We start from the raw sequence: 23996 nt of genomic DNA on the forward strand, positions 1-23996 counted from the left end.
GGAAGTAACTCTTGTGGCAACTTGGATTTAAAAATACCTTGTGGTCGGGAAAACAGCTGCAGTGGAGAGGGGAGGTTCAAAACAAAAAAAAACAGTGTTACTGTAGTGAAAGTTGTTAAATACAGCTCCCTCGCACACTTCCTGTAGCCCCTCTAACACTGTCATCTTATGGTGGTGGATAGTTTGTGGAAGTGTGAGGAGATAAGGGGAGAGTTTTAACTGAGCTGGTGAAAATAAGGGCAGCGTTGCAGACCTTCCGTGTAAAGGGTAGGCTATACCATTTGCCTCCTTCGTATTAGTAATTTGCCATTCATATATTTTGTCCCTTTCTGGGTGATACAGAAAGGCTGTAGACATTTCAGGGTAGCCTGTTGTTAAGAATAAATGAATTAAATACACAAATAGTGATTAAAAATTAATGCTTAGAAATTAAAGCATGATTAGAAATTAAAAAGCATTTGCATTCAGTATGAAATAAAATTATGTAAATTAACATTTAGGTGAATTGCAGTTATAGAAATTCAGCTTCTGATGAGGCTAAGTGAAGCAAAATTAAATTATGTCTCAAAGGCCTACTAGTGCCAAACCAGTACATGAGAAATGGTTGTGACTTGTGCCTGACTTGTGTCATTTAAAGCTGTGATTTTCCTGTAACTCCAGATGAGCATCAGGGCTGAAGTTCTGCTAGTTGTTGGCCTTTGGAGCAGAGAGGGCCGGGTGTATTTGACACTGCACCTCTCAGGCACTGATGCTTTAGTTGTCATAAAATGATCATAATGGTACAAACGGTGAGCACCAAACCATTGTGCTTTAACAGGATGAGAATGGCTGCTGTGTTTAGCCACTGCTTTTTCCAAAGGACAGTGAACTTCCAGCAGCCAGCAACACCTTGTATCTACTTTTCTTTCTGGCAGGTGAGTTTTATTTTCCTTCTCTTCTATAAGACAAACACATAACTTTTTGAGAATCAGAAAAATCAGCTCATACTACAAACACCAGCCTACTTTGAACATTCATCTTCTGAAGTTCTTGAGGATACACAGCCTTTAAAGACTTAAAACAGTTGAATGTATGTGAGAGAAAGAAATCTTAATGCCAGATTTGCTGCTGGACATTCAGATTCACCAAAGCTCCCAATGTTTATTTTATGGATCAGTCATTTTTAAAGATTAATTTTATTTAAAGCTTCTTGAAGGACATTGCAGTGAAACTATCTTTGAAGTTTCACAATTAGAAAACAGCTCTTTTAGAAGTCTCCAAACTGTAACTATTAAGTAAAATATTTCATATGAATGCTTGAGCTTTTTGCCAAAGCCAGTAACCCCACAGGATGGCATATGCTCACTGCTGCACAGAACCCACAAAATGAGATTGGCCTCACTTCAAAATGTCTGTTTGGGAGAAGAGGCAGCTGATTTCCTTCTCTGTGTGCTACATGCTCATTGGCTTACTGACATATGAAACTAACAGGGCAATTTATAATATTCTTTCCAAACACTAACTTTTGTCAAAAAAAACCTTTATTTAGTAAACTTTTGCCCATTTTTCCCCAAAATACAAGTTTTAACAGATTTCATTAAGAAACATAAAATGTAGTAATTTGTCTTTTTCTCTAATGTGTATTTTTAAAATCCCTTCTTATGTGCAGTCCCAAGCACTGTATTTAAACCAATAGCAATGTATAGCATATCTCCAGCAACCATAGTCAGACCCTTGATTGACTCTGTTCTGGCTGAGATGGAAAGAAAAGCTCTGAGTGAGAGCGACTTTCCTCCCATATTGGTTACAGTTCTGCAGCCTAAGCCTAACAGTTAAAATATAGAAAGAATTGATAAAATATGACTTCAGGTATAAAAAAGATAAAAAGAAGAAAAAAATTCCCCCTTACGCTTGCAGGTTAAATGTTGAGAACTGTAGCAGAATACTGGACCCTGTGACACAAGTTTCCATCTTCTTTTAAACTGCAGCAGCTGATCAAAAGCTGACAACATCAAAGTACCAACTCAAATAAGCCTTAATTCCCTCAGATGACAATTTGATGTAATCTGGCATGTTCTGCATTCCAGCTGTCTAATTTAAACAACATAGCTAACTATAAAGAAGTAAAGCATAAACAGGACAACAAACCTTTCATCCTAGAACAAAACACACGCGTGTCTTACAGGCTGCCAGGTCATGGGAGTCCAAGTCATTAGTTCAGTGCATAACAACATACAAGCATGGCATAATGGCAGTCGGGAGTCCCTGCCTTATGACCCCACTGATAGAGACAGAGGGTATTAAGGGAAAGATTAGCAGAAAGTAAAGCTAAATGGCACTAAAAGTCAGAAGAAAAAAATGCATGTATAAGGTAATTAATCCAGCTTGGTGAGTGGTCTAAATATAAAGAAATGTAAAATAGTTAAACAAACCAAATGTTAACCTAAGCAAACCTAATCCCCTCCTGGGAGTGGGGACATGAATCCTTTCTGCAAGAGAAGGAAGGAGAGGATCTGTGGTCTCAAAAACACCAACTGTGGACACAGCCATAAGATTGTTATTTCAAACACAGAGTGAATAAATATAGGAAGAAAATAATAAACAACATTTTTATTAAACATGTCCCCTAATTATTTCTAATATTGCACTTGCAGGGTGGTTTCCAGGAAACTCTTATTGCATGTTGCCTTTTAGAAGCTGGTGACAAACAAGGCTGTGTTACAATGACATACTTCAGATACTAGAAGTAAACCATCTGTCTAGAGAATCTTCTGACATTAGGAAAAAAAAAAAAAAAAGAAACCTGATTATACTGCTGGAAGTTACCAGCTCCAGGTTGCAGAGAGAGAGGTGTTTCAAGAAAGGTTTGAAACCAGAGAGGTGAAAGGACAAGGTGTAGCAGTTACAGATACAAGGTATGATGAGCAGATCATGAAAAAGAATCATACAAGATTCATTAGTATAAAAAAGAGAAAAAGAAAAAAAACTAGAGAGGCCATGGTGATAGAAACAATACTATAGAGCACAACTCCCGCATCTTCAACTGCCATTATCTCCACTTATTCTTGTATTTTGTTTCTGTCTAAACCAGGAAACATAGATCTTTCATACATCATATTTCTGATATTGTATTGAATGAACAATGACCAAACCCTAAATATCTGTGGAAGAAAACAGAGTTTAAACAGAATCCATGTAACAGTTTCCCCCCAAAATGCATTGTTATTTAATTGCCTGCATGGTCTCTGCTGCACAAGACACGCAATGTGCGAAGGATACAATCCAAACCTCAGCAAGGTTTAGTAGAATTTAGACGTAACTAAATTTGTCTTTGAACACAGTGACTCAGAGAAGCGCATGGGTTCAAAGCGTCTCACGTACTAACAACTTCCTGTTCTTTTCCAAGTCAACTGACCAAACTGTTTATCCCCATCGGAGCCAAGAGATGTCATACCTCTGGAAGTCAATAGGAGCCTTATGATGAAGTTCAACAGTCTGAGGTTCAACAGTCAATCAACAGATTGAAGGTCTCAGAAAATGCTGAGTTCCTTGTGCATGTTCTCCCAGAACATCTCATGTTATTGGATTGGTTGTTTTAGGAGGTCGATTCTGGCACAGTCTCTGCAGGCCTCAAAACAGGCTGAAGGAGAAGTTATTTCAGAAAGTTACAGAAATGTTGCAGAAATGCCATTTTATTTACCTTTTTCTTCTTAAAAGTACATATGGGGGCATTTAATTTGTTCTGTCTCTAACCTTTTCAAAAGATGATGACATCTAGTAGAGAATTATTTTCTCAGGATGCTGCAGGGGCAAACAGAAAGCAGTTAAAGACAAATTCAACAGAACTACACACCATGAGTACTAGCTTGTTCCAGTCAATGCAGACATCAAGACGACAGGTTTTGAGCAATACCACAATGACAACAGACACAGAACTGTAACTGAACTGACTCAGTGTGTGCTTTCCTCACTATTGCCAAGGTCCATGCCCTTCCAGGGACGACCTCACTGTACTGCATTGCTAAAAAGCCTTTGGGAGGTAACACAGTTGTAACACATGGATAAATCAGATGGATACACAAACGTGGCCGTAGCTGCAGATTTTAGCTTAACATCCTTTTTTGATGAACGCTACAGGCTGCACATGTTAGTTGTGGAGAAGTCCTTCATTTCAGTACCATCATTTGATATTTGTAATAACCCTGGCTGTTGCTCATGCTGTGGCCTGTTGGAAGTTTCTGGAGCATTCAGTGGATAGGATTCCTTTGTCTCAGTCCTCAGACACCCTAAACATGTTAAACAAGAGTCTCGCATCTTGGCAAAGTTCTGGTAAGTGCTTTCACTGGAAAAACAGTACAATACTGGATCAGCAACACAGTTAAAAGTAGTCAACAGGAGAGAAACATGGTAAATATTAAATATTTTCTTAGCAAATGAGCAGCTGTTCTCCAACAAGCTGCGAACCACAAGTAGGATGTGGTATGGTCCAAAGCAAACCAAAAAAATTAAAACAGTGCTTGAAACCAGTCGGTTAATTTGGATTTTTGTCTTCTTTTGAGTGCCGTGACTCTTGCGGACAACTCGTAAAATCCCACAGTAAGAGAAGGCCAGCAGAAAGAAGGGGAAAAGGAAGCCAGCAGAGAAGCGGTAGTAATTGACAGCGTGCTCCCAGTCTTTGATGGGGTAATGCTCAAAGCACATCCTGTGGCTCTCAGCATCTGTACTGATCACCTTGCGCGTAAAGACAAGGCAGCACGTCATTATTTCTTTGGTCCAGATAATGATGCTCACAATTGCAGCAGCCTTCATTGTCCGAAACTGTTGAAACTGAAAAGGGTGCACTACTGCGAGATAGCGGTTGATGGAGATGCAGCAGAGGAAGCCCACGCTGACATAGATATTTTTGTACAGGAGGATGCCACAAATTTTGCACAGCAGCTCACTGTAGGTCCAATTGTCATGCTGTAAAACATACTGAAGCCAAAAAGGCAGAGAAAATATGTAGAGCAGGTCTGCTACAGTCAAATTGCAAAGGTAGATACCCAATTCATTTTTAGCCTTGATCTGTAAATACCCATAGTACAGTGACAGGCAGTTAGCTGGCAAGCCTAATATAAATACAAATATATATACCACAGGGGATAATGTCTGGTGGATATCATGATTAATATCACACTTCTCAGTTGTATTCTCTGTGGTATTCACCATCTTCTACCTCTCCCTGTATATCATTCATCAGGGTCCCAAATGAATAAATGTAAAATTTAATTTCATCCAGTTTCATGTATCGCTTATTTCTTCCACAAAACCTTAGGCTGAAGCGATGACTTGCTGCAGGATGTTAGTAACCTGAAAGTAAAACACATGAAAATCTTCAGAAGGGTTATGATTGTCAAATATATAGTACATTTTTCAGTGAGCTCCTTTTTCCTAGCTCTAAATTTTCTTACAGTCTTTGATAGACAATAAAGCCTGCCTGGGAAATCGTGATTCATATGAATAAGTCCTCATACAGAAAATTTTGTGTTCAAGAATTCAAAAGCAATTTACAAATATTTGTTTCTTCTGCTTTACAAGTATCTAAAAGGTGAAGAACTATCATCTCTGCTTTACAGATGAGGCACAAAAGCAGTAATCTGATTTGTCCAAGATGGAAAAAATGTCTCTGGCAAACCAGCAGTCCACTCAGACTTCCTCAGAGGGTGCAGGGTGCACAAAAGAGTAGCTTTTTAATTTCCATTGCTTAAATTCCCTTTAGATACAAGGTACTATGGAATATGCAGTTCAACCCATCAGGATGGAAGAAACAAATTTTTAGCAATCTCTTACAGTGACTTGTAAGCACAATCCTGAACAGCAAGCTGTCTTTCTCTGTTGGAAGGACACTGTAAAAATCTGGTACAATGTATCACTGTGGTCTCAATCCTACAGGATGTGCTATTACAGATTCCATATTTGCCATTGACCCTCAAAACCACTCATTTACTGTTACTATCTATACGTTATATTTTTCCTTTTCATCTTCATTGAATATGGATATAATTGTTTTGACCTGAAGAATCTTCTATAATGCAAGCACACACCCATACAAACCTTTCTTATACTATACTACTACTATTTAAGACACTTATAAAAACAAATGATGACAGCAGGCTAGCACTTGGTTCAGCTCGGACAAGCGTACAGCCTTGAGCCAGCTCACAACGATTAAACCCTAAACTAAAGGAAGTATCACGTACAGCTTTTTGTTACTTCATGTGATATACTCACACTGGCACAAATGCTTGGGACTGGAAAACAGCAGGGCAAACTGTGCCCAGTCTGAGGGGGCTGTATGTTCTACCTGATGATGCCAGAGAGTGAGACTGTATTTCTTTCAATCTCTTCCCAGAAGATGCACAGTTCTAGAGTATATTTTTGAAGGTTAACAATTTGTTAACTCCTACAGATTCCGTTAGTATGTATTCAAAAAGAGAGCACTATCAGGGACAAAGGTAAAGCCTTGTTTGCTTTTTCCTGTTTACTATCCTGATTTATATTCTTGTCATCATCATCTGTTTTGTCTAGGAACATACAGTTTTTTCCAAGGCAACCCTTATGAAAACAAAACCACATTACAGTAAAATTATTATCAGCTGCAGTGTTTGAGGGTGTTACTGTCAATAATATTTTTAATAATTTTTTTAAAACAGTTGTGGGCTTTACTCCTGTAGAAATTGAGAATAAATTCACTTCCTTTGGGTGAGAAAAGAATTGGGCAGCTGAAATGAGTGACCAAACCTGCAAAGACTTTTAGTATTTAGCTTCAACCAGTGTAGTGCACCATCCCACAAAAATCAGAGCAAACTTAAGGACACATGTAAATATTTCAGCATTAGAATGTGTTTTTCGTTCCTTTGCTTCTCTTCTTTTTTCTTACCAGCAGACAGAACATCAGCCCCAGTTTTGGCAGAAGTATTCTTGGGGATCTCAGATACCTTCAGCCATGAAGCAACAGGCCACCAGAAGCTCATCTCTCAAAACTTCTACCTTCATTGTGCAATGCAACTTGTGTGAAAGACTGATCAAGTCTGACATAGCACAAGCTCTGCTCTCCTCCTCTCACTCTCACGCAGGTCCTTTGGGGGTTAAGAGACTCAGGCCCTCTGCTGTGGGTGGCACAACAGTTCTATTGGATAAATGAAGCACAGCAGAACTGCTGCTTAAGGGACCCAGTCACAGATACCTGTAGTTCAGTTTGAAGTTTGCTCCAAGAGACTGCCATAACCTTTCCATGGAGTAATGATGATGATGTTAGCAGCGCAGATGTGTACAGCAGAAACTAACCACTAAATTTATGTACAAACTTCCCAAAGGACTCTTACTTAGGGGCCATTAGCTCTCCTGTAACACTATCCAGTTTATCAATGGCTTCATAACCATTATGCAGCTCTTCTGTCTACAGGAGACCTGGCTCCACACCCACAAGGACAGCTCACAGAATCCTTGCTGAGGCAGGTTTGATAACCTACTTACCCCACCCCACCTGTTCCAGTCCAGAGCTCCAGGCCAAGTACAATTGTATCTGGGTTTGTATTTGATACCATTTAATTTCTGTACAACAATTTGACGAGCTGTACATGTAAGAGTTTGCCTGCACAAGATGATAGGTACCTAATGGCTAGGTATGCCAAGTCTAAAATGCCTAAAAATCTGGCATCTGTCATGTAATCTACCAACTAAAAGTGTCCAATCAGTGTCCAGCTCCTGTTGATGAGGCCAAATTCAAAAGTTGCTGACAATTTTGAAAAGTCAGAACTGTCTTTATATGTCTAGCATAGTTCAACAGCGCTGAGTTTCGTTCAGTGTTACCCAGTGAGTCAACATGGATCACAATATGAGAAAAAGCAGATGTACTCTACAGTTGCACTGTTTGTTTGGTTTTTTTTAATATTTCTTTTACTCTAAGAACTCAGAATGCTTTTATTAAATTATGTTTGTCACAGACAACATGACTGTAAAAATAATTTCAGTTTAGCTTAGAAGTCTTGCCAGAATGCAGAATGTCACGGAGACAGCAAGAGTCTTATTGATACAACATTATGCTAATATAATATACACTTACGATTACAGCAAAATTTCCTGCTCCTGGATGAAGCGCTGGAGTGGGCTGTTTCAGGTGGCAGGAATTGAAGCCTGGCTGTTAAGAACCTCCTTGCCTTGTGCTAACAGGCCCTCCCTGGTTTCAAAGATGGGGATGAAAAACAAACATCAAGATTCCTGCTTGCACAACAGCTGTCTTATACCACTCTTCTGGTCAGCGGCAACAGTGAGCCAGGAAATTCGTCCCTCGTTTCAGCCTCCTCAGCACGTGGGCTCTGGGACACCTTGTGCCCTCTGACCCCTCATGCCTGTCTAATGACAGGATCAGTAGCCAAACGGGAAATATTAAGGTAGTTCACCTTTCCCCCAGCACCAAGTATACTAAACATGGCTCTGCACCAGCCAGGGAGTGAACCTGTATGATTTTTCAGCAAGCCTGGTATCACAGTACTGCAATGGCAGTGTTAAACAAATGGGTGCAGAAGAGCCCACCCAGTTATTAAGAACATAATACACAATACCTTACAAGCTGATGGGAAAGGGGAAACTGAAGGAAAGGTGATGCAGGGTATGGGAGAGAAAAGACAAATACCTCCCCCACTACTTACTGACCTCAACTGGATAGGGGGAGGAGAAAAATGAAAAAAAGTTGCTGTATGAAAAACATCTGGAGTGCAGACAATCATAAACCTGAAAGCAGTTACAAACAGGAACACACAGGCATTCTTTTTAGACAGCTTTAACATCGAAATAGTGCAGCTGTGTGATTTTTTTAGGGCATAGCTTATGTAACACCTTCAGTACCATGAGTCTGCAGACATTTCCAAGCAATACTTCTCTCTCATATATGCCTACATCTTTTAGATGATACCCATCTAAGCACAAGTCTTGGAAACAAATTAGAATACTCTCTCCATCTACATGACCTCCAAACAACTCTTGCTCCTGGATTAAAAACAAAGCCAAGGATCCCTGGGTTTCAGAGAGCTTCACTTTTTCTTGGTTTAAGCCAGCCAACTTTAATTACTCACTGGAGAGTTCAACAACAGGTTCTTTTCTTTCCCAACTCCTTTGTGCCTTAACTATTGACAAAATCATGACTCCCCCTTGCACCGTGAACTGTGGAGAAGCTCACGTGTTAAGCGCTGTCTCTGGCGGCAGCACAGGAAATATCTCAGAGCCACTTACAACAACAGCCTCTTCAGCTCAGACCAAACACTAGCATAGACCCTGGGTGGGTTTTCTCAGTTTTGGTGAACATTGCTACAACTTTCCTCACAAGAAATCTGTCTGCAATTAGACCTATGTATTTCTAGCATAGACAAATTGGACTATGCCAAAGGACTTCCTTGTAGGAATTTGCAAAAGTTGTGCACACAGTTTGTCTTATCCCCAAAGCACTTGTTTCCATGAACAGGGAGTGTAACGTGGTTGTGTGCCTTTATGTGACAGTAGCTTTCTTGCTGTTTAACCTGTCCCTACACCTGTCACACACTGTAGACAGACCTGAGTCACTTGGCTGTCACAGCGGGACTTGAACTGTGCTGCATATCTTGGAACCAGAAACCTGAGGTTGTTTCAGTTTAGGATTTGACACCAGCCCTTAAATTCACACATGAAGCTTCCCCCAGCACTTGAGGGTTTGTGAGCTTGGTTTGATCCTGGTTCACAAAGCCTGGAGGAATAAGGTCAGGTAAAGAGACTGGGAAGCGATGACCAGCAAAAGAGAGGAGGAACCAGTCAAACAATATAAAATGGGCAGAAACTGGCTAATATCCTTAGAGCAAGCTTAAAAAAAAAAAACTATGGAAGAATGTAGAAATCAGGGCACGTGACAGAGTATGAGGAAATGGCACAATGATGTTTGGCTTCAGTCAGAAGAATCAGGATATAAAAGACAGACCTGTTGGAACAGGTCCAGAGGAGGGCCATGAAAATGGTCAGAGGGGTGAAACACCAGTCCTGTGAAGAAAGGCTGACAGAGTTGGTGTTGTTCAGCATGGGAAGAGAAGGCTGTGGGGAGACCTTAGTGCCGTCTTTCCGTTATTAAAGGGGGATTATACAAAAGATGAGGACAGACTTTTTAATAGGACCCTAACGATAGGACAAGAGGTAGTGGCTTTAAACTAAACAAGGGTAGATTCAGACTAGATACCAGGAAGAAATTTTTTATGGTGAGGGTGGTGAAACACTGGCACAGGCTGCCCAGAATGGTTATGGAGTCCCCATCTCTGGAAACATTCAAGGTCAGTTTGGACGGGCTCTGAGCAACCTGCTCTAGTTGAAGATGATCCCGCTCACTGCAGGGGGGGTTGGACTAGCCAACCTTTAAAGGCCCCTTCCAACCCAAATGATTCTACAATTTTAAAGGTGTCACAAGTAGAAAGACCCATAAAAGGCAAAGAAGGGTGATTCTATTAGCACACAAGGAAAGGAAGGGTAAAGAAAAACAGGTACATATGAGGCACAAGCACAGATTATAGATCTAAACAGAGCTGAAATATTTGCTGTTATTTTTTATTTCAATCTTTAGAACTAAAACTGTGATCCAGCATCTAACAAAATTGTTTTTAACAGTAGGATGGGAGCATAGAAAAAACAGATATGCAAAGGCTAACATGTTTTGAAAGTCTATGTTCACTCCAAGGGAATTATCTAAAGCAATTTGTGAACCATTGCTGATGATGTTCCAGAAATTATGGTGTATTGGGTAAAACAGGCATAATACCTGTCTTGCAAAAAGAGTAGTTGAAGAATTATACACCAGTCAGCCTAGCTTCAAGCAGAACGAGTCATCAGACAATCAATACACATATCCGTGCATTTACAGAAGTGACTCACAGCTGCAGAGACTCACCCCAAGTGAGACCTGCCATACTGCAGAAGATGAAGTTGGGCTGCAGTTGGCAGCTGCACTTGCTTCATGCCCTGTCTCGGAAAGATGGGAGAAGCTCTGGTCTCAGTCCTACCTGCTTTCTCTGTAGGAGGACCCAGTGCAGGCATGGATAGACCCTATTTTCCCAGCAATGTGCAGCCTTACCAGGCTGCAGATCTTGTTGCTGCTCCAGTGAGCAGAAAGTAGAGTTGGAAGGGATAAGGGACAGTAGTGGAAGCTGGTCTCATCTCCCTGGATTAATCCATGAACCTGTTGCCTCCTCTCCCTGCCAATGGTCAGTCTTGTCCCACACAGCATCACACCCAAATATCATTCCAGTCCAGCTCCCAGAAACTACCTGCCACAGCTCAGTGCCATTCCTGTCCTCATGGCCTGATATTAGACATGCCAGCCTCCTTCTCAACAGTTTTCAGCTCCTGTGATACCCAAACAATTCCTTTCTCGCATAGAGCCCACACACCCCAGGGCTGTTGATGCACGGGGGAAGGCAAGACTTGAGGGGGAATAGAGTCAGCAGCTGCATTTCAGGACTCATGAAAGCCAGGGAAGAAACAGGAGGGAAAGACACAGAGGCAGCAAGGGCAGCAGTGCTGCAGCCAAACCCCTTGGAAGGCTGCTTTAGAGATGCTGCTGCAATAAGAGACACATGATTCAACAAGAAACAGTAATGTCAGACTGATCTCACTTCTGTCTTTCATGAGGTATGGGGCTGAAGAGCTAGACAGGAAGCAACAAGTGTAATATATCTTGATTTTATGAGGACTTCTGACACATCCCAATGCACATCCTCATTAATACCTGGGAAATTGTAAAGGCATTACGTACTGCCAGATGTGTTACATGACTCTATACAAAAAGCAGCCACCTGTAGTTCACTTGATCTGGAATGACAGACTGAGTTGAGTGCAATAATCTGCCCTTTTCAGGATGCTAGTCAGTATTTTAATCTGTTCATAATTTCATAATTTCTATCCCATTCTGAATGGGATAGAAAATGCACTTACTAAATCAGCAAATGATACTGACTTGCAAAGGACTTTATAACACAAACAGGTTTTAAGATGATCTTGGTCTGAAAACAAAACAAAATCCATTGAGGGCAAATGCAAAATTACTCTGCTTGGAAAGAAAAAAATCAGATTGTCAGTATCCAATGGGAAATATCTGGCTATGCAGCAGGGTGGATAACAATGCACTTAGGTTCACTCTGTTACTTATGAGAAGAAAAGAATTACAGTGGGATGCAGTACTTGAAGGGCACAAAGTCAGGTGTCCTCTCTACTCACCTCTGGCAAAGTCTCTGGAACCTTTTGTACTATAAGAGATACACAGGCAAATTAGAAAAAGTCCAAATATTTTGGGCAACCAAATGATATAATGCCCATTTCTCTGTCCTCACAAGTTCAAAATTATATTCCCTGACAGACAGGATTTTCCTGAAGGTAAGTCGATAGTGCTTGTGAAGCACTCAAATGTACTACCAATGGTAGTTGTAGATTAAACAAACAAATGGACAATAGGCACATTGGTTAGAAGTGGAAACAACTCTAGTGAATAGGATACTTTATCCTTGTTTGTTACTTGGGATGAGGCAATGTATTACACAGCTACTCTTAGGGGCACAATGCAAAGCCATGGAGATATAGTGAAGCTAGCACTGACTGTTATTTCAGGGACCAGAAACAGCAAAGCTGTCACGGTGTGATACCTGGCCTGGCAGATCAAAGAAAAAGGGTGCAGGGACAAAACCAAGGTAATTCCAGTTTACTGAATTAAGTTTCTACAAGAAAGGTGCTCAGATTTGGCTCAAGCATCTCGGCAGGGCACTGGTTTTGTTGAGCTCAGACAGAGTTGGCAAGGCTCATATTGAGACAGAAGTCCAGTAGAAATAATGATTCTACTCATGAAAGCTCATAGCCTGGTTTAAATACGTAAGTGGGCTAAAAATTAGGTTGTATTAGAGACCTTCAGATTTATAATTTCTGACCCCAGTGTACTTGACCTTGATGCTCACCTTTTAGTGCAGCTCATTTTACATGCACCATCAATGTATCTTTTCAGGCCTTGGGGTTAATTTCTCTACCAACCATACCATGTATTTCTTAACTGGATCACTTTCTAAACCATTCTCAGTGAATCCAGAATTAAATATATACCACTTTAAAGACAGATACATGGTCTCCAAGAGTATAAATTATAAATCACTAACAACAGAAAGTGTGCAGAAATTTTTTGTCAAGCCTCTGTGTGAAGAGCAGTTGGCTGCAAGGCGTTTTGCTTCTGTCTTCTGCTGGATGTGTTTGTAAAGCAGAAAGGCTACCTCTCCGGTATACTTACTCTCGATTTTTTTTCCTGTCTGCTTTTTTGCATTAGAAGAACAAACTCTGTGTGTCCTTCTCTTTGCAAAAGAGTCTTACTGGAGGCATACAGTAAAAAAAAGCACTACATCTTTTTAAACCTCTGAAACCATCTTACATAAAATAAAAAGGCAAAAAACTCAATTCCTCAAACTGAATTCCCTTCTAAAGTTAATTTAGGTCTATATACAGCCCATTCAGTGTGTAACTTCCAAGTGGACCCTTCTAACATGAACCTCTGTGTACAATAATTATTGTGTGTATCTGTTTCACTGGGAAGAAACCATAAAAGTATTCTGTAAATTCCAACTCACTTTACTTTTGTCATTGTTGTATGACTCCATTTATAAACCTATTGTCAAAGAAGGAAGCCAGCAACATTTTTCCAGAACCCACATAAACAAAAGACTAATTAGTCACCAATGTCCAATTTTCCTTAACACAGACACGCAATTATTCACAGCATTGGGTAAATCACTCCATTTGCTTGAACTTTTATATCCCAGGAATTTGTCCCAACTTCTTCATTTCTACTTACCAAATTTCTCAGAAGTCTAAAGCAAGCTAGTTACATGAAATATTCCATTGCTAAAACTTCAGGTGCCATCTGGCCCCCAGTGGTGGGGTAGTTGAGGCTTTCACGCTCTCAACTTGTAAATTTGTCATTAGGAATTCATCATGTGGATTCGTGTAGCAGGTTCATATTAAAATACTTGAATTGTGAATCTTTTTTTCTCATAGTGCATTTGATGCTTGTTGAAAGCACTAGATTGGCAGGAAGCCACCTAGAAAACAAGCAGCTAAGCACTTCAGAATGGCCATAAGAAAGCTAAGGTACCACACACCAGTAACTTGTAATACTACATTGCCCTGTAGGCTGCACTGGGAGAGGTCACAGGGAGGACTTGTTGAAACATGAAATTTACATTCTTGGAAAATATCACTTTTTCAGAAGAAAATGCCCTGAATAACCCAGATTATCATCATCCTAGGCTCACATTTGTCATTTTAATTAGAGCACTAAGTATCCACTTCTTTCCTACCTGATGTGCAAACTGCTGTATATGACATACTACATATTCCATATGATATGAGAAGTCAGTAATAAAGCAAATCCTGTTTTACAATAGAACACCGGGAATGATGTGGTGGTTCCAGGTGTTACATACTAAACTGAAGCCAACAACACACTTTCATAACAACACCCCCCCACCCCATAGCACATTGGGGTGTCTCAGCAGGCTGTAGGTACTACCCCTCCGGATCCTCTGGGATCCTCTGGCTGTGGTCAGAAGTGCAGGGGAAAGGTCAGAGGTCTAGCAAAGCCAAAGACTGAGGGAGTCGGGTTTTATTTAGTCAAAGAAGACCAGATCGAGGGCAAACACAGCAACAGCCTTCAAATATGTTAAAGATTGTTGCGAAGATGAGAGAGGCTGGATTAAACACCATGAAAAGCATTCCATTAATGAAGGTAAATGGTGCATGGGGTGTAGGGCTGTCATCACGGAAGGTCTTAAAATTTGGCAAACAACTTGAGAATGGCTCAGCTGATTCCCCTTGAAGGCAAAGAAGTGTCTGGGGACCTCTCAGGACCTTCCCATTCTGTTCTCCACTGTTGTTTGCCAGGTGCCGTGACACAACTCATCCCTCTTAGCGACATGTAATAGCATGGAAACAAATTGCATAAATCTGACATGAAGTAAAATCATTTCCACAAAAGAATTTTGTTTTGAAACAAATCGTCGTTTTCCAATTATTTTTATGAAGTGTTTTTCATTTTGAATTCTTTTTCCCTAGAAATTAAAGCTGTGTCAAAGTGAAATCTATATGATCTCACATGCACAAAAACTAATACAAAATCCCCATGTTCTGCTGCTGTACCATTTCATTTCAGGTTTTTATGACTTTGGACTTCATAGTTGAGGCCTGCACATATGAAGGCCAACCTGACTCACAAGGTAAAGAAGGTAGGTAAGATAATAAGCACAGTTAGAACAATACCTCAGATCACTTATTCATTACCTAGGATGAGGGCTTTTTTACCAAATGCAAGGTCTGAACGACTGGCTGCACACACAGAAGTGCTGAAAAGAAACTACACTTTGGAAAATCCCTGTTTACGGTAATAAGGAGTTCATACAATGTGTAATTTCAGACAGGCAGTCCAAGCGGTATCAGGGAGGTGAGTCACATAGCAGAAATTAGTCATGCCATAGCTGCCTTAAAGCTTTTACAAATGACCCTCATCTGCCCCCTCCTTCCTGCTGTTAAAGATCAGCCAGGTAGATGACATCAACCTCCAAGTAATTCACCACTGATCTGTTGTGACTAGCTCCTACCCACAGGAAACATCTCCCTGAGGCTTCCTGGATGACTTGCTTGAGTACAGGACAGTGGGCGGAGGAAAACACATCACACCACTTTCTGCAGCAATCGTTGGGATTGAGAAATAGGAACTTCACCCTTCTGAACTAAATGATTCTGATTCATTTTACCAGCTAGGCCTTTGGGAAAATCACTCTTCTGATTCATTTTCCCAAACTCTGCATTACTGCTTCTTTTGCTGCTGCAGCCTGCTCTGACACCAGCACTGTGCTCCACCAGGCAATGCCAGATGTCTTACAGAGAAGTCAGTGACTTTAGGTTTAGGTTATATCTGTATTTTATTTCAGTGATTTTTGCCTTTGTTGGTTTGCCAGCGTGCCCCTCTACCCTTGGCACTGCCATACGGCCCCTGCTTCACAGAGCTACACTGCTGAAAGGGACCCATGGCCCCACAGGAGTCACCCCACAGATTTCTCAGCAGCCTGAGCATGGGCCACCCATTTAGAGCACACTGCTGGCACCTGGCAGCATGCACAAACCAAGGCCAGGCAGAACAGGTCAGAAGTTAGCCTCTATCTTTGCTCAGATGCTTATGGCACTATACAGGCACAGCCAACGTGTACATTGAGAGCCACTTGCTCTCTGTACCCATATGCTGTCACAGAAAGGGGAAGGAGTGCCAGCAACATGCAAGGCAGTCCCTTCTGTCAAGCCTCCCCAGCAACACTCACTGGTTACAAGGGAAAACTTTTGTTCAAAAACTGACAAGTTGGAGACCAAAGCAGTGACCAAATTCTCTTTCTGCTTGCATCTTTTATAATGCCACTGCCTCCAGACAGAACAAGGTATAATTAAACCCAAGGATCATCACGTCTTTCCCTCCAAATGGATCTCATTAACCAAAAGTAGTTTGGAAAGCAACCAAACCCTGATTTGTGCAATTTTTGGTCCTCCTTTACTGATAAGTTCAGTGGATAGAACTGATTTTGCAGTGCTGCTGACAAGCAGCAGCCTGGGACAGCAATAATCAATGTTTGACTAATAATGTTTAACAAATAGCAAAGGTTGTCTGAGAGAAAAAATTTTGCTTGCTAGGTCTAACAGAAATGTGGTTGAAACTCTGCTGTGTCTGAAGAGATTAGGCATGTCTCCTGTTCAAGGAGAATGTTAACAGTTTCATTATTCCATGCACCAGCAAATAACGATACAGTCAAGAAAGTAATCTCTCTTTTAAATGCTATTTTCTGCATATATGATTCAGTATATGGTTCATTTTGTACAGCAAATGTTTTAAGATACGATAAAGTGAAAAGTTGTTTACAATATTTGAGGAATTTTCCCTTCCTCCCCACATTTTTCTTTTACTTCATTCTTCTTCTTCTGTTTGGATTTATTTTAATCAAAGAGACAAAGTTCATCATAGGATAAGAGCCTGTTCAACTGAAGCACCTAACATTGCGTGCACTGTCACCATTTAAAATGGGAATAATTCTTTTGTGCCTTTGTACCATGTTTGTGTTTCTGGTTTACACTGATCCCTATTGTGTGTTTCAAATATGTTTCTGCTCTAGATCCAATTCTTTCTAGTCTAGCACACCACCTGCCCTTCCACGCACTGCTGTTTAGCTGTGCTCATTTCCTTTCAGACTCATTTGAGTCTTTTTTGGTCCCTGTCCTATATTTCTGTACTTCTTCCTTGGATCCAGCACTGAAGGCAGGAGGTGTGCATATGCACTTGTGCATGTCTTCAAATAGTTCCCATCTAGCCTATAGAGATATAACTCTTCTAAGCTATCCCTTTTTGCTGCCTTTAATTAAACTTCCTCCTTTTTTTGCAGTTCCCCTTTTGGACATTAACCAAGTTTCCTTTAGATCTAAGTCAATATTCACATGCAAGGCTTGTTGGCCGATGTTTTTTCTCAGAATTCTCACGATTGTGTAGAAGCAGTGCAACCTTGCAAAAGGTTTTCCTCTGTGCTTTTTCCCTCATTGTTGCTTTTGCTCCCTAGATGACTATTGAAAACTTCGGTCCTTTATTCTGTTTTCACATGAGGATACAAGACTCCAGCATCCTAGTCCCCAACAGATAAATCATTCTAAACAAAGTGCTGGCACCTGTATCTGCAGGCTTGTCTGCACTTTCATTTCCTGAATTTTCATTTCCTCAATTCCCTTAATTTTAATTTTAAAAATTCTTTTAGTACTTACATGATTTTAAGTGCTAGTGTCTTGCTTTCATTAAGATTTAAAGAGTCTGGTCTTCCCTTACTCCTGAGTACCTTCATTTCATAATGCATATGAACCTGTCTTCCCTCTATTTTCTTTGTCATAGCTTGAAACTACCTCTCTCTGTCTGGCCTTGCATATGCTGTGAGAAGCCTTCCTCAGCACAGTGCTGCTGAATTCCTGCACTTCAGCGAACTAAGAGCCTAAATGTTCTTCCCAGCACCTCTCCATTCCACCTTTGGACGACACTGGCATCCGCACGAGCAGTGACTGTCTGCTTCCCCTGTGTCAGAGCCATCTCTCTCCTGGGAGACAAATCCCAGAATTCTGCCTGGAGTCACAAACTCGGCCATCCATGTGCTTGAAAACCAACTGACCCTTCCCTAGTCTTCTTTTAAAGAAAATTGGGAGGAACAACCTGCTGCAATAACGGTATTAATCTAGATGAAAAAAAAAAAAGAAAATGAAAAAAATAGTTGAAGAACCACGACCTTACAGAAATGAAAAACCCCTTCTTTTATGGTGTCAAAGAAGGAACTCGGAGCAAAAGCAACAACCGTACTGTAAACTGTTCACGCTTCAAAACACACATCTGATTAGAGAAAAAAGGAAGAATAAAATACTCATTACAGAGAAGCTCTGGTGAGCTCTTGGGTGGGAGATGGAAAAGCTGGCACAGGAAACGTGGGATTCCAAACTTCAGAGCTGTTCAGAAATGCAGGTCCTGCTCTGGGGTGGAGGTTTAACCATCTCTGAAATTTGGACACAAGCTCAAATTCCAGTTAATAATGTCCTGACATAAGTTAACAGATCTTAGTTTAAGCCTCTTCCTACTTTAAAAAACAATTCTTATTCTGAAAGCTATGTCTGATCACTCCTTAAACACTGAGCATAAAACAGGTACATCCTCTAATTAGATACCTGCATAGACACTAAATCATTACCCATCACAGTAAAAAATCCTCCTCCTTCCTTTGGCAGATGGAAGACAAAATTTTTCCTGATAAAAATGATCAAATTCTAATTGTTACTAAAATACTGAGCTACAAGAAAGCCAAAGCCAAACTCTGTAATATATATTCCCATTCTTCCTAGTGATGTTACCCATTTTAGCATTTTATTCAGGTGTCATTAAAGAGACTTAAGTTGGATACTTTGATTGCATGTGCATTTGCAATGCATTCATTTTTGATCTCCCCTTCCTGTGTTAGCTAACATCTCTTCAGAGCTCATGCGTCTTTACTGTTGACCCATAGCACACAACAGGAGAGAAAGGAAGCTTGAAAGCTTGCAAAATAAAGCAACGACGTTCAGAAATGAGAGATTCAGCTTATCCTAGTAGCAATAGCTGTCCGTAGCAATTTTTGAGTGGAGAATGTCAAGAGAACATCTCTCATGAGGAACAATAAGAGCATCAGAGTACTTTCTCCATTACCTGTAGACAAGATCAGTTTTACATTTCAGTTCACCTCTGGCATGGTGACAGATCTGAGCGTAAGCAACCCCAGATCAAACACCAAGATAACGCAGCTAGAAACAAATTTGTTGCCGTGGAAACAATATTTAGCAAGAGGGCTCCATGGAGAGGAAGAGAGTATATTTTCAAAGGAGACCATTTCTCAACTTCCCTCTAACAGAGTGTTTAAAACCTATTATTTAGTCTTTTTTCTTTTTCAGACAGATTAGCTACAACTTCCAGATGAAGTGACTGAAAAGTTCTCCTTTTGCTACCCAGTAGATTAACAGAATTCAGAGCATGGTGTCTAGTGGAGAAAAAGGAATTACAGTGGATGCATCCCCCAGAGAATAAACTGCAATGTTGTTCTTAGCTGCTGCTGATTACTAATACCTTTACTTAAAATTATTGGCCAGTTTCCTCTAAACATTAAAGCTGTTCTGTGTCTTTTCAAAACCAATTGCCATCAGCTGTCAGGGACAGAAGGTCCGCAAATGCTTCAGCTAGCAGAATAATTCATAACAAGCATTAAAAGCCACTCAGAATAAGCTTTATAGGAAAAACAAACCTCTTAGAGGAGACATTCAGCTAATTATAAGGTAATGAGCCTCACAAGGCCACCACATCTGGAGTTCTCTTTTCCCAGTTCTTCACCTACAAATAATTAGCAAGTTCTGTAAATGTCCTCATGAGGCCAAAATAACTTTTTCTTTGGTTATCCCCACACTGATACAAGAATAGACAGCAGGAGCGAAGCCCCAGGGCAATCTGAGTGCACCCTTATGTTAGGTCTAAGAGAACTGGCAGGGAAAATAATTTCTTCTCTGCATGCTGTTCGATGGGATGCCAAGAAAACTTGCAGTTACAGCGTCAGCTGGTTAATCTGAGTGACAATATCCACATAGCTGGTTAGGGGAGGAAAACTTAACATTAATTCTCACACCTTTATATACCTGGCCCTGTGCAACTGTGTTCAGCCACAGGTAAGAAGTTTCTGTCTGCCCAACCTCAGGAACCAGCCACCCCCCAGGGTCTCTCTATTTGATCACATCTAGTATGACAATACCTACGTACACCTAGTTTGGCTGGGAGTAATTTTTCTCCCTTCTCTCCCATTTCCCCACATCTCCCTTCTCTCTCTTCCCACTGTCTAGGATTGCGTGCAGTCCTCAGGTCCCAGAACAAAGGGAGTAAATTTTTTGTCCACCAGCCACAAAGTGAGATAAATACATCTCACTGCAGATTTCAAGTGACATCCCCCCACCCCGGCTGTGCTCCACTGTCACAGAACAACATACTGGTCTGATCCTATAAACCAAACATTTTCTCACGGTGTACTCCCCAGGCCCTGGAAAGACTCCTAAACCTTTGAGAATGTACCTTCTCTGCTAATATCTAAACTACAGCTGTACAGCATTGAGCATAAAGCGAGCTGGAAACAGCTTCCTTCTGCCTCTTCCCTCATAAAACAGAAAGATCTTACGATTGCACGTGTAGAAGCAGCATGATATGGGGGAACAACAACATACTAGCAAAAAGATAGGGAGGCAGGAAGGATAGGGTTGAGGACAATAAAAAAGTTTGTTTCCTCAGGACGCCTGTTGGAGTGGGTGTTAAATACACAGGATTGACTCACTTAGTGGCTTCTTGATTAAAGCAAACTTGAAAGAAGAAGTGGTCAGACACCGTACTCTTCTGGAGCCAGTGTGAACACAGGGTGTTAATGTGGAAAAAGTCACAGAGGCGCTGATTAACAGACTGCTCAGAAAGTCCCGTAATGCTCACAATGACAGCGTCATGTCTTATGAGGCTACGTGTAGCTATTTTTCCTTGCCTCGCTGTTAAGTTTCCTTAAATTTTTATTAATAAATATCTGCATCTGTTCTGAACAGAAAAGGACAGGACAAGGCTGTTATATTCTTCTAAATTCTGTTTCTCAGCTCCCCTCCCCATGGACACATGAAGCTGATCGTCCAGTGATTTGCTTTTCTTGTTGCTTTACAAAGACTGTCAAGAACCATTAAAATGTACTTGTAACACAGGTAACCTACAATAATGAGCAAAGGTTTTTAATCCTATTAAAAAAAAATTAACTTACGATTGAATGAATTTCATGTCACTAAACAAACCTTCACATTTCAAGTTTCCCCAGTCAGCTTCTGAAGAGCAGCAGGAAAAGTGGCTTACCAATTGGAAAATACAGTAATGACTTACTTTTGAGATACAAAGACAAATCTATATAGGTGTATGCAGAGCACCCATACGCCAAGGTATGCGATTTAGCAGTTTCTGTTAGGCATAATTTTTGGCTTGTGTTCTCAGGGGAAATGAAGTATTTAAATCACTTATTAGTCATCCAAAATAGCTTATGTCTAGTCCATTTCTACCGTCCTACTAAGTTCTCTGAAAATGACTATTGGAATTTATCTACTGGCTAATGCTCTGGTTCCCCTCTGCAAACATGAAACAGTTTCTAGGTTTATCTTAACAATTCCCTTTCATCAGTACAACTTCAACATCCAGCTCTCCTTGCGCCTAAGTAGAACTCAAGAAAGTTGTTTTGGAAGAACTTTTATTCAAAGTTCTCGGTAATGGGAACTTGCCAAAGAAATAAATTTTGAGGTTGTGAATTTTTTTGGACGTGTTACTTTCGTTGAGTCCTTGGACCGCCTCGTTGTTTTGCTTTAACAACCCAGCCAAAAAAAACTGTCCTGCCACCTTTCCAGGGGTCATAACCTTGCATAACCCGGCTCAGTAATGGAAAATTAACTTGAGAAAAAATGAAGAGAGAAAAAGAGAGAAAAAATGAAACTCACCTGTGAGAAGATGTTATACAACGAGGATTTCCTGCAGTATGAAGAGCACAAAACTTCCCTTCTCCCAGCTCCTGCTTAGGCTGCTGGCGGGGCTGTCCTCCTCCCAGCTGTGAGTGAGGCTGTTGGTGAAGCAGCGTAGGGAAGGAGGAGGAGATTGTGTTTCAGCTCCTGTGCTCTTTATGGTTCAACTGAGAAGGAGTCAGCCCAGCCCTCTCCTTCCTCTCCCACTCATTCATAAGTGAAAAAGATGAGAGTGACAAAAGCAGATATTAAATACAGAGATGGCAACGCATGCAGAGCGGTGTTCATACCCGTACCGACCGTCACAGACACGAACGAGCAGATAACTGCACCATGGTCACAGCAGCTAGTGCCAAGCCCAAATACTGCTGTTTACAGCTTACCTAAACATGCACAGATGTTGCCTCGTGCAGGTGTATTACAAATATACAGAACATTAGTGTTGCTATTAGTGTTATTTACAGTAAGTTGCTCCTAGAACTTGCTGAGATCAGACCTTCGTTATGTCCAAACACAGCAGAAGCTAATCTCTGCACAAGGGAGCATCTTCTCTGACTGTGCAAGAGCAAGGGCTGTACAGCAGGGTTTCCTTTTCCTTCCTCTCTCATCTACACAGCAAGACAGATGGACGCATAATCAGATCAAACAGCTTGTCCAAGGTAATTCAGGAAGACGGTAGCAGATGTAAAAACTGACCTCCTGCTAACTCACACTACTACTGTTATTCCCACTGGAGTGAAAGCTGCACCACAGGACATGTATTAAGGTGCCTGTCATTCAAACCAAAATGCACTACTCTTAAAACAACAGGTAGATGTTAATTACTCTGCTGACTCTGGGGCAAAAAGCTGTTACCAGTTCAGGCTCTGAACTGCATAACTCACCTGACATAGCGCTCTGCTGTGCTGCTCTAGGGACACCAGTGACGCTGCGCTCTCAGTACAGCGCCTAACAAGAGTTCCCGTCTGCACACTGTAATGGGGCAACAGTGATCCAAGCATGGCCCAAGACAGTAAGTCTAGAAATAGGAGTCTTATGTGGGGTACTGAGGCATGTTCTCCATTTCCAACCTGGTGGAAAGCAGAGTGACATAAGCACAGAAACAAAACAGAAAAGAAAAAAAAACCCAAACCCAAACCCAACAAAACAAAACAAAACCACCAAAAAAACCCAGGGAGAGGGTACAATGACATTTGCAAAACTTGGAAATACTCCAGGAGTACCCATAGCTAATGTCAGAACCGGCATCAAAAATAACTCCTCAGTCCAAACACAGGCAAAGGGCTCTTCAGGTGTGACAGGCTACCCGATGGCAGAGCCCTTCCTCTGCCAGGGCCTCTGGCAGACCAGGGATCTAAAATTATCTGTAGGGTTAAGGGACCTCTTTGAGTTTCTGAGGAGAGATGCAGCATTAAAAATATGAAATTCTTGAACATGGCCAGAAAAGGCTGCAAAAAAGCACAGAATTGTCCTCTGCAGGCTCATTGTGCTGCTCGGAGCAGGGCAGAGATGCAGACAGCAGAGCAGCATAGCTGGCTGAACAGGCAAGGCACAGGCTCCTGGGAGCACAGCCAGAGGCTGAACACCCTGTGCAATATCAAAGAATATGAAGGTTGGTATCAAATTTATCAGGGCTACTTGGAATGCTCCCTCCTCTGTTTTGTTTTCTTTATTTAGTGCTCATTTAGCACTTACTTAGTATCAAGAAAATGGCAAAGACTGGGATCTTTCAGGAAGCCTTTAAATCCACAGTTACGTATCCTTGGATATCACAGCTCTTTTGTTAGATTTAAAGAATTTATAAAAGATTATATTAAGAAAATGAAGCGCAGTTACTT

General features: G+C 41.0%; 1 protein-coding gene across 1 annotated transcript; it reads right to left on the reverse strand.

The window, feature by feature from the left end:
- Positions 1 to 56: 56 nt before the first annotated feature.
- GPR68 (G protein-coupled receptor 68) lies at positions 57 to 22423 on the reverse strand. The gene is made up of 2 exons (XM_075103721.1): positions 22138 to 22423; positions 57 to 5328 (listed from the first exon to the last, which is right to left on the reverse strand). Exon 2 carries the CDS (start codon positions 5185 to 5187, stop codon positions 4111 to 4113), a length of 1077 nt encoding a protein of 358 aa, XP_074959822.1. The 5' UTR covers positions 5188 to 5328; positions 22138 to 22423; the 3' UTR covers positions 57 to 4110.
- Positions 22424 to 23996: the final 1573 nt, after the last annotated feature.

This window comes from Phalacrocorax aristotelis, chromosome 9 (genome assembly GCF_949628215.1).
Source record: "Phalacrocorax aristotelis chromosome 9, bGulAri2.1, whole genome shotgun sequence".
In the NCBI taxonomy this organism is placed as follows: domain Eukaryota; kingdom Metazoa; phylum Chordata; class Aves; order Suliformes; family Phalacrocoracidae; genus Phalacrocorax; species Phalacrocorax aristotelis.

Bases quoted from the DNA above. Each gene is read 5' to 3' on its own strand.
- GPR68 (XM_075103721.1), bottom strand. From the start codon at position 5,187: ATGGTGAATACCACAGAGAATACAACTGAGAAGTGTGATATTAATCAT.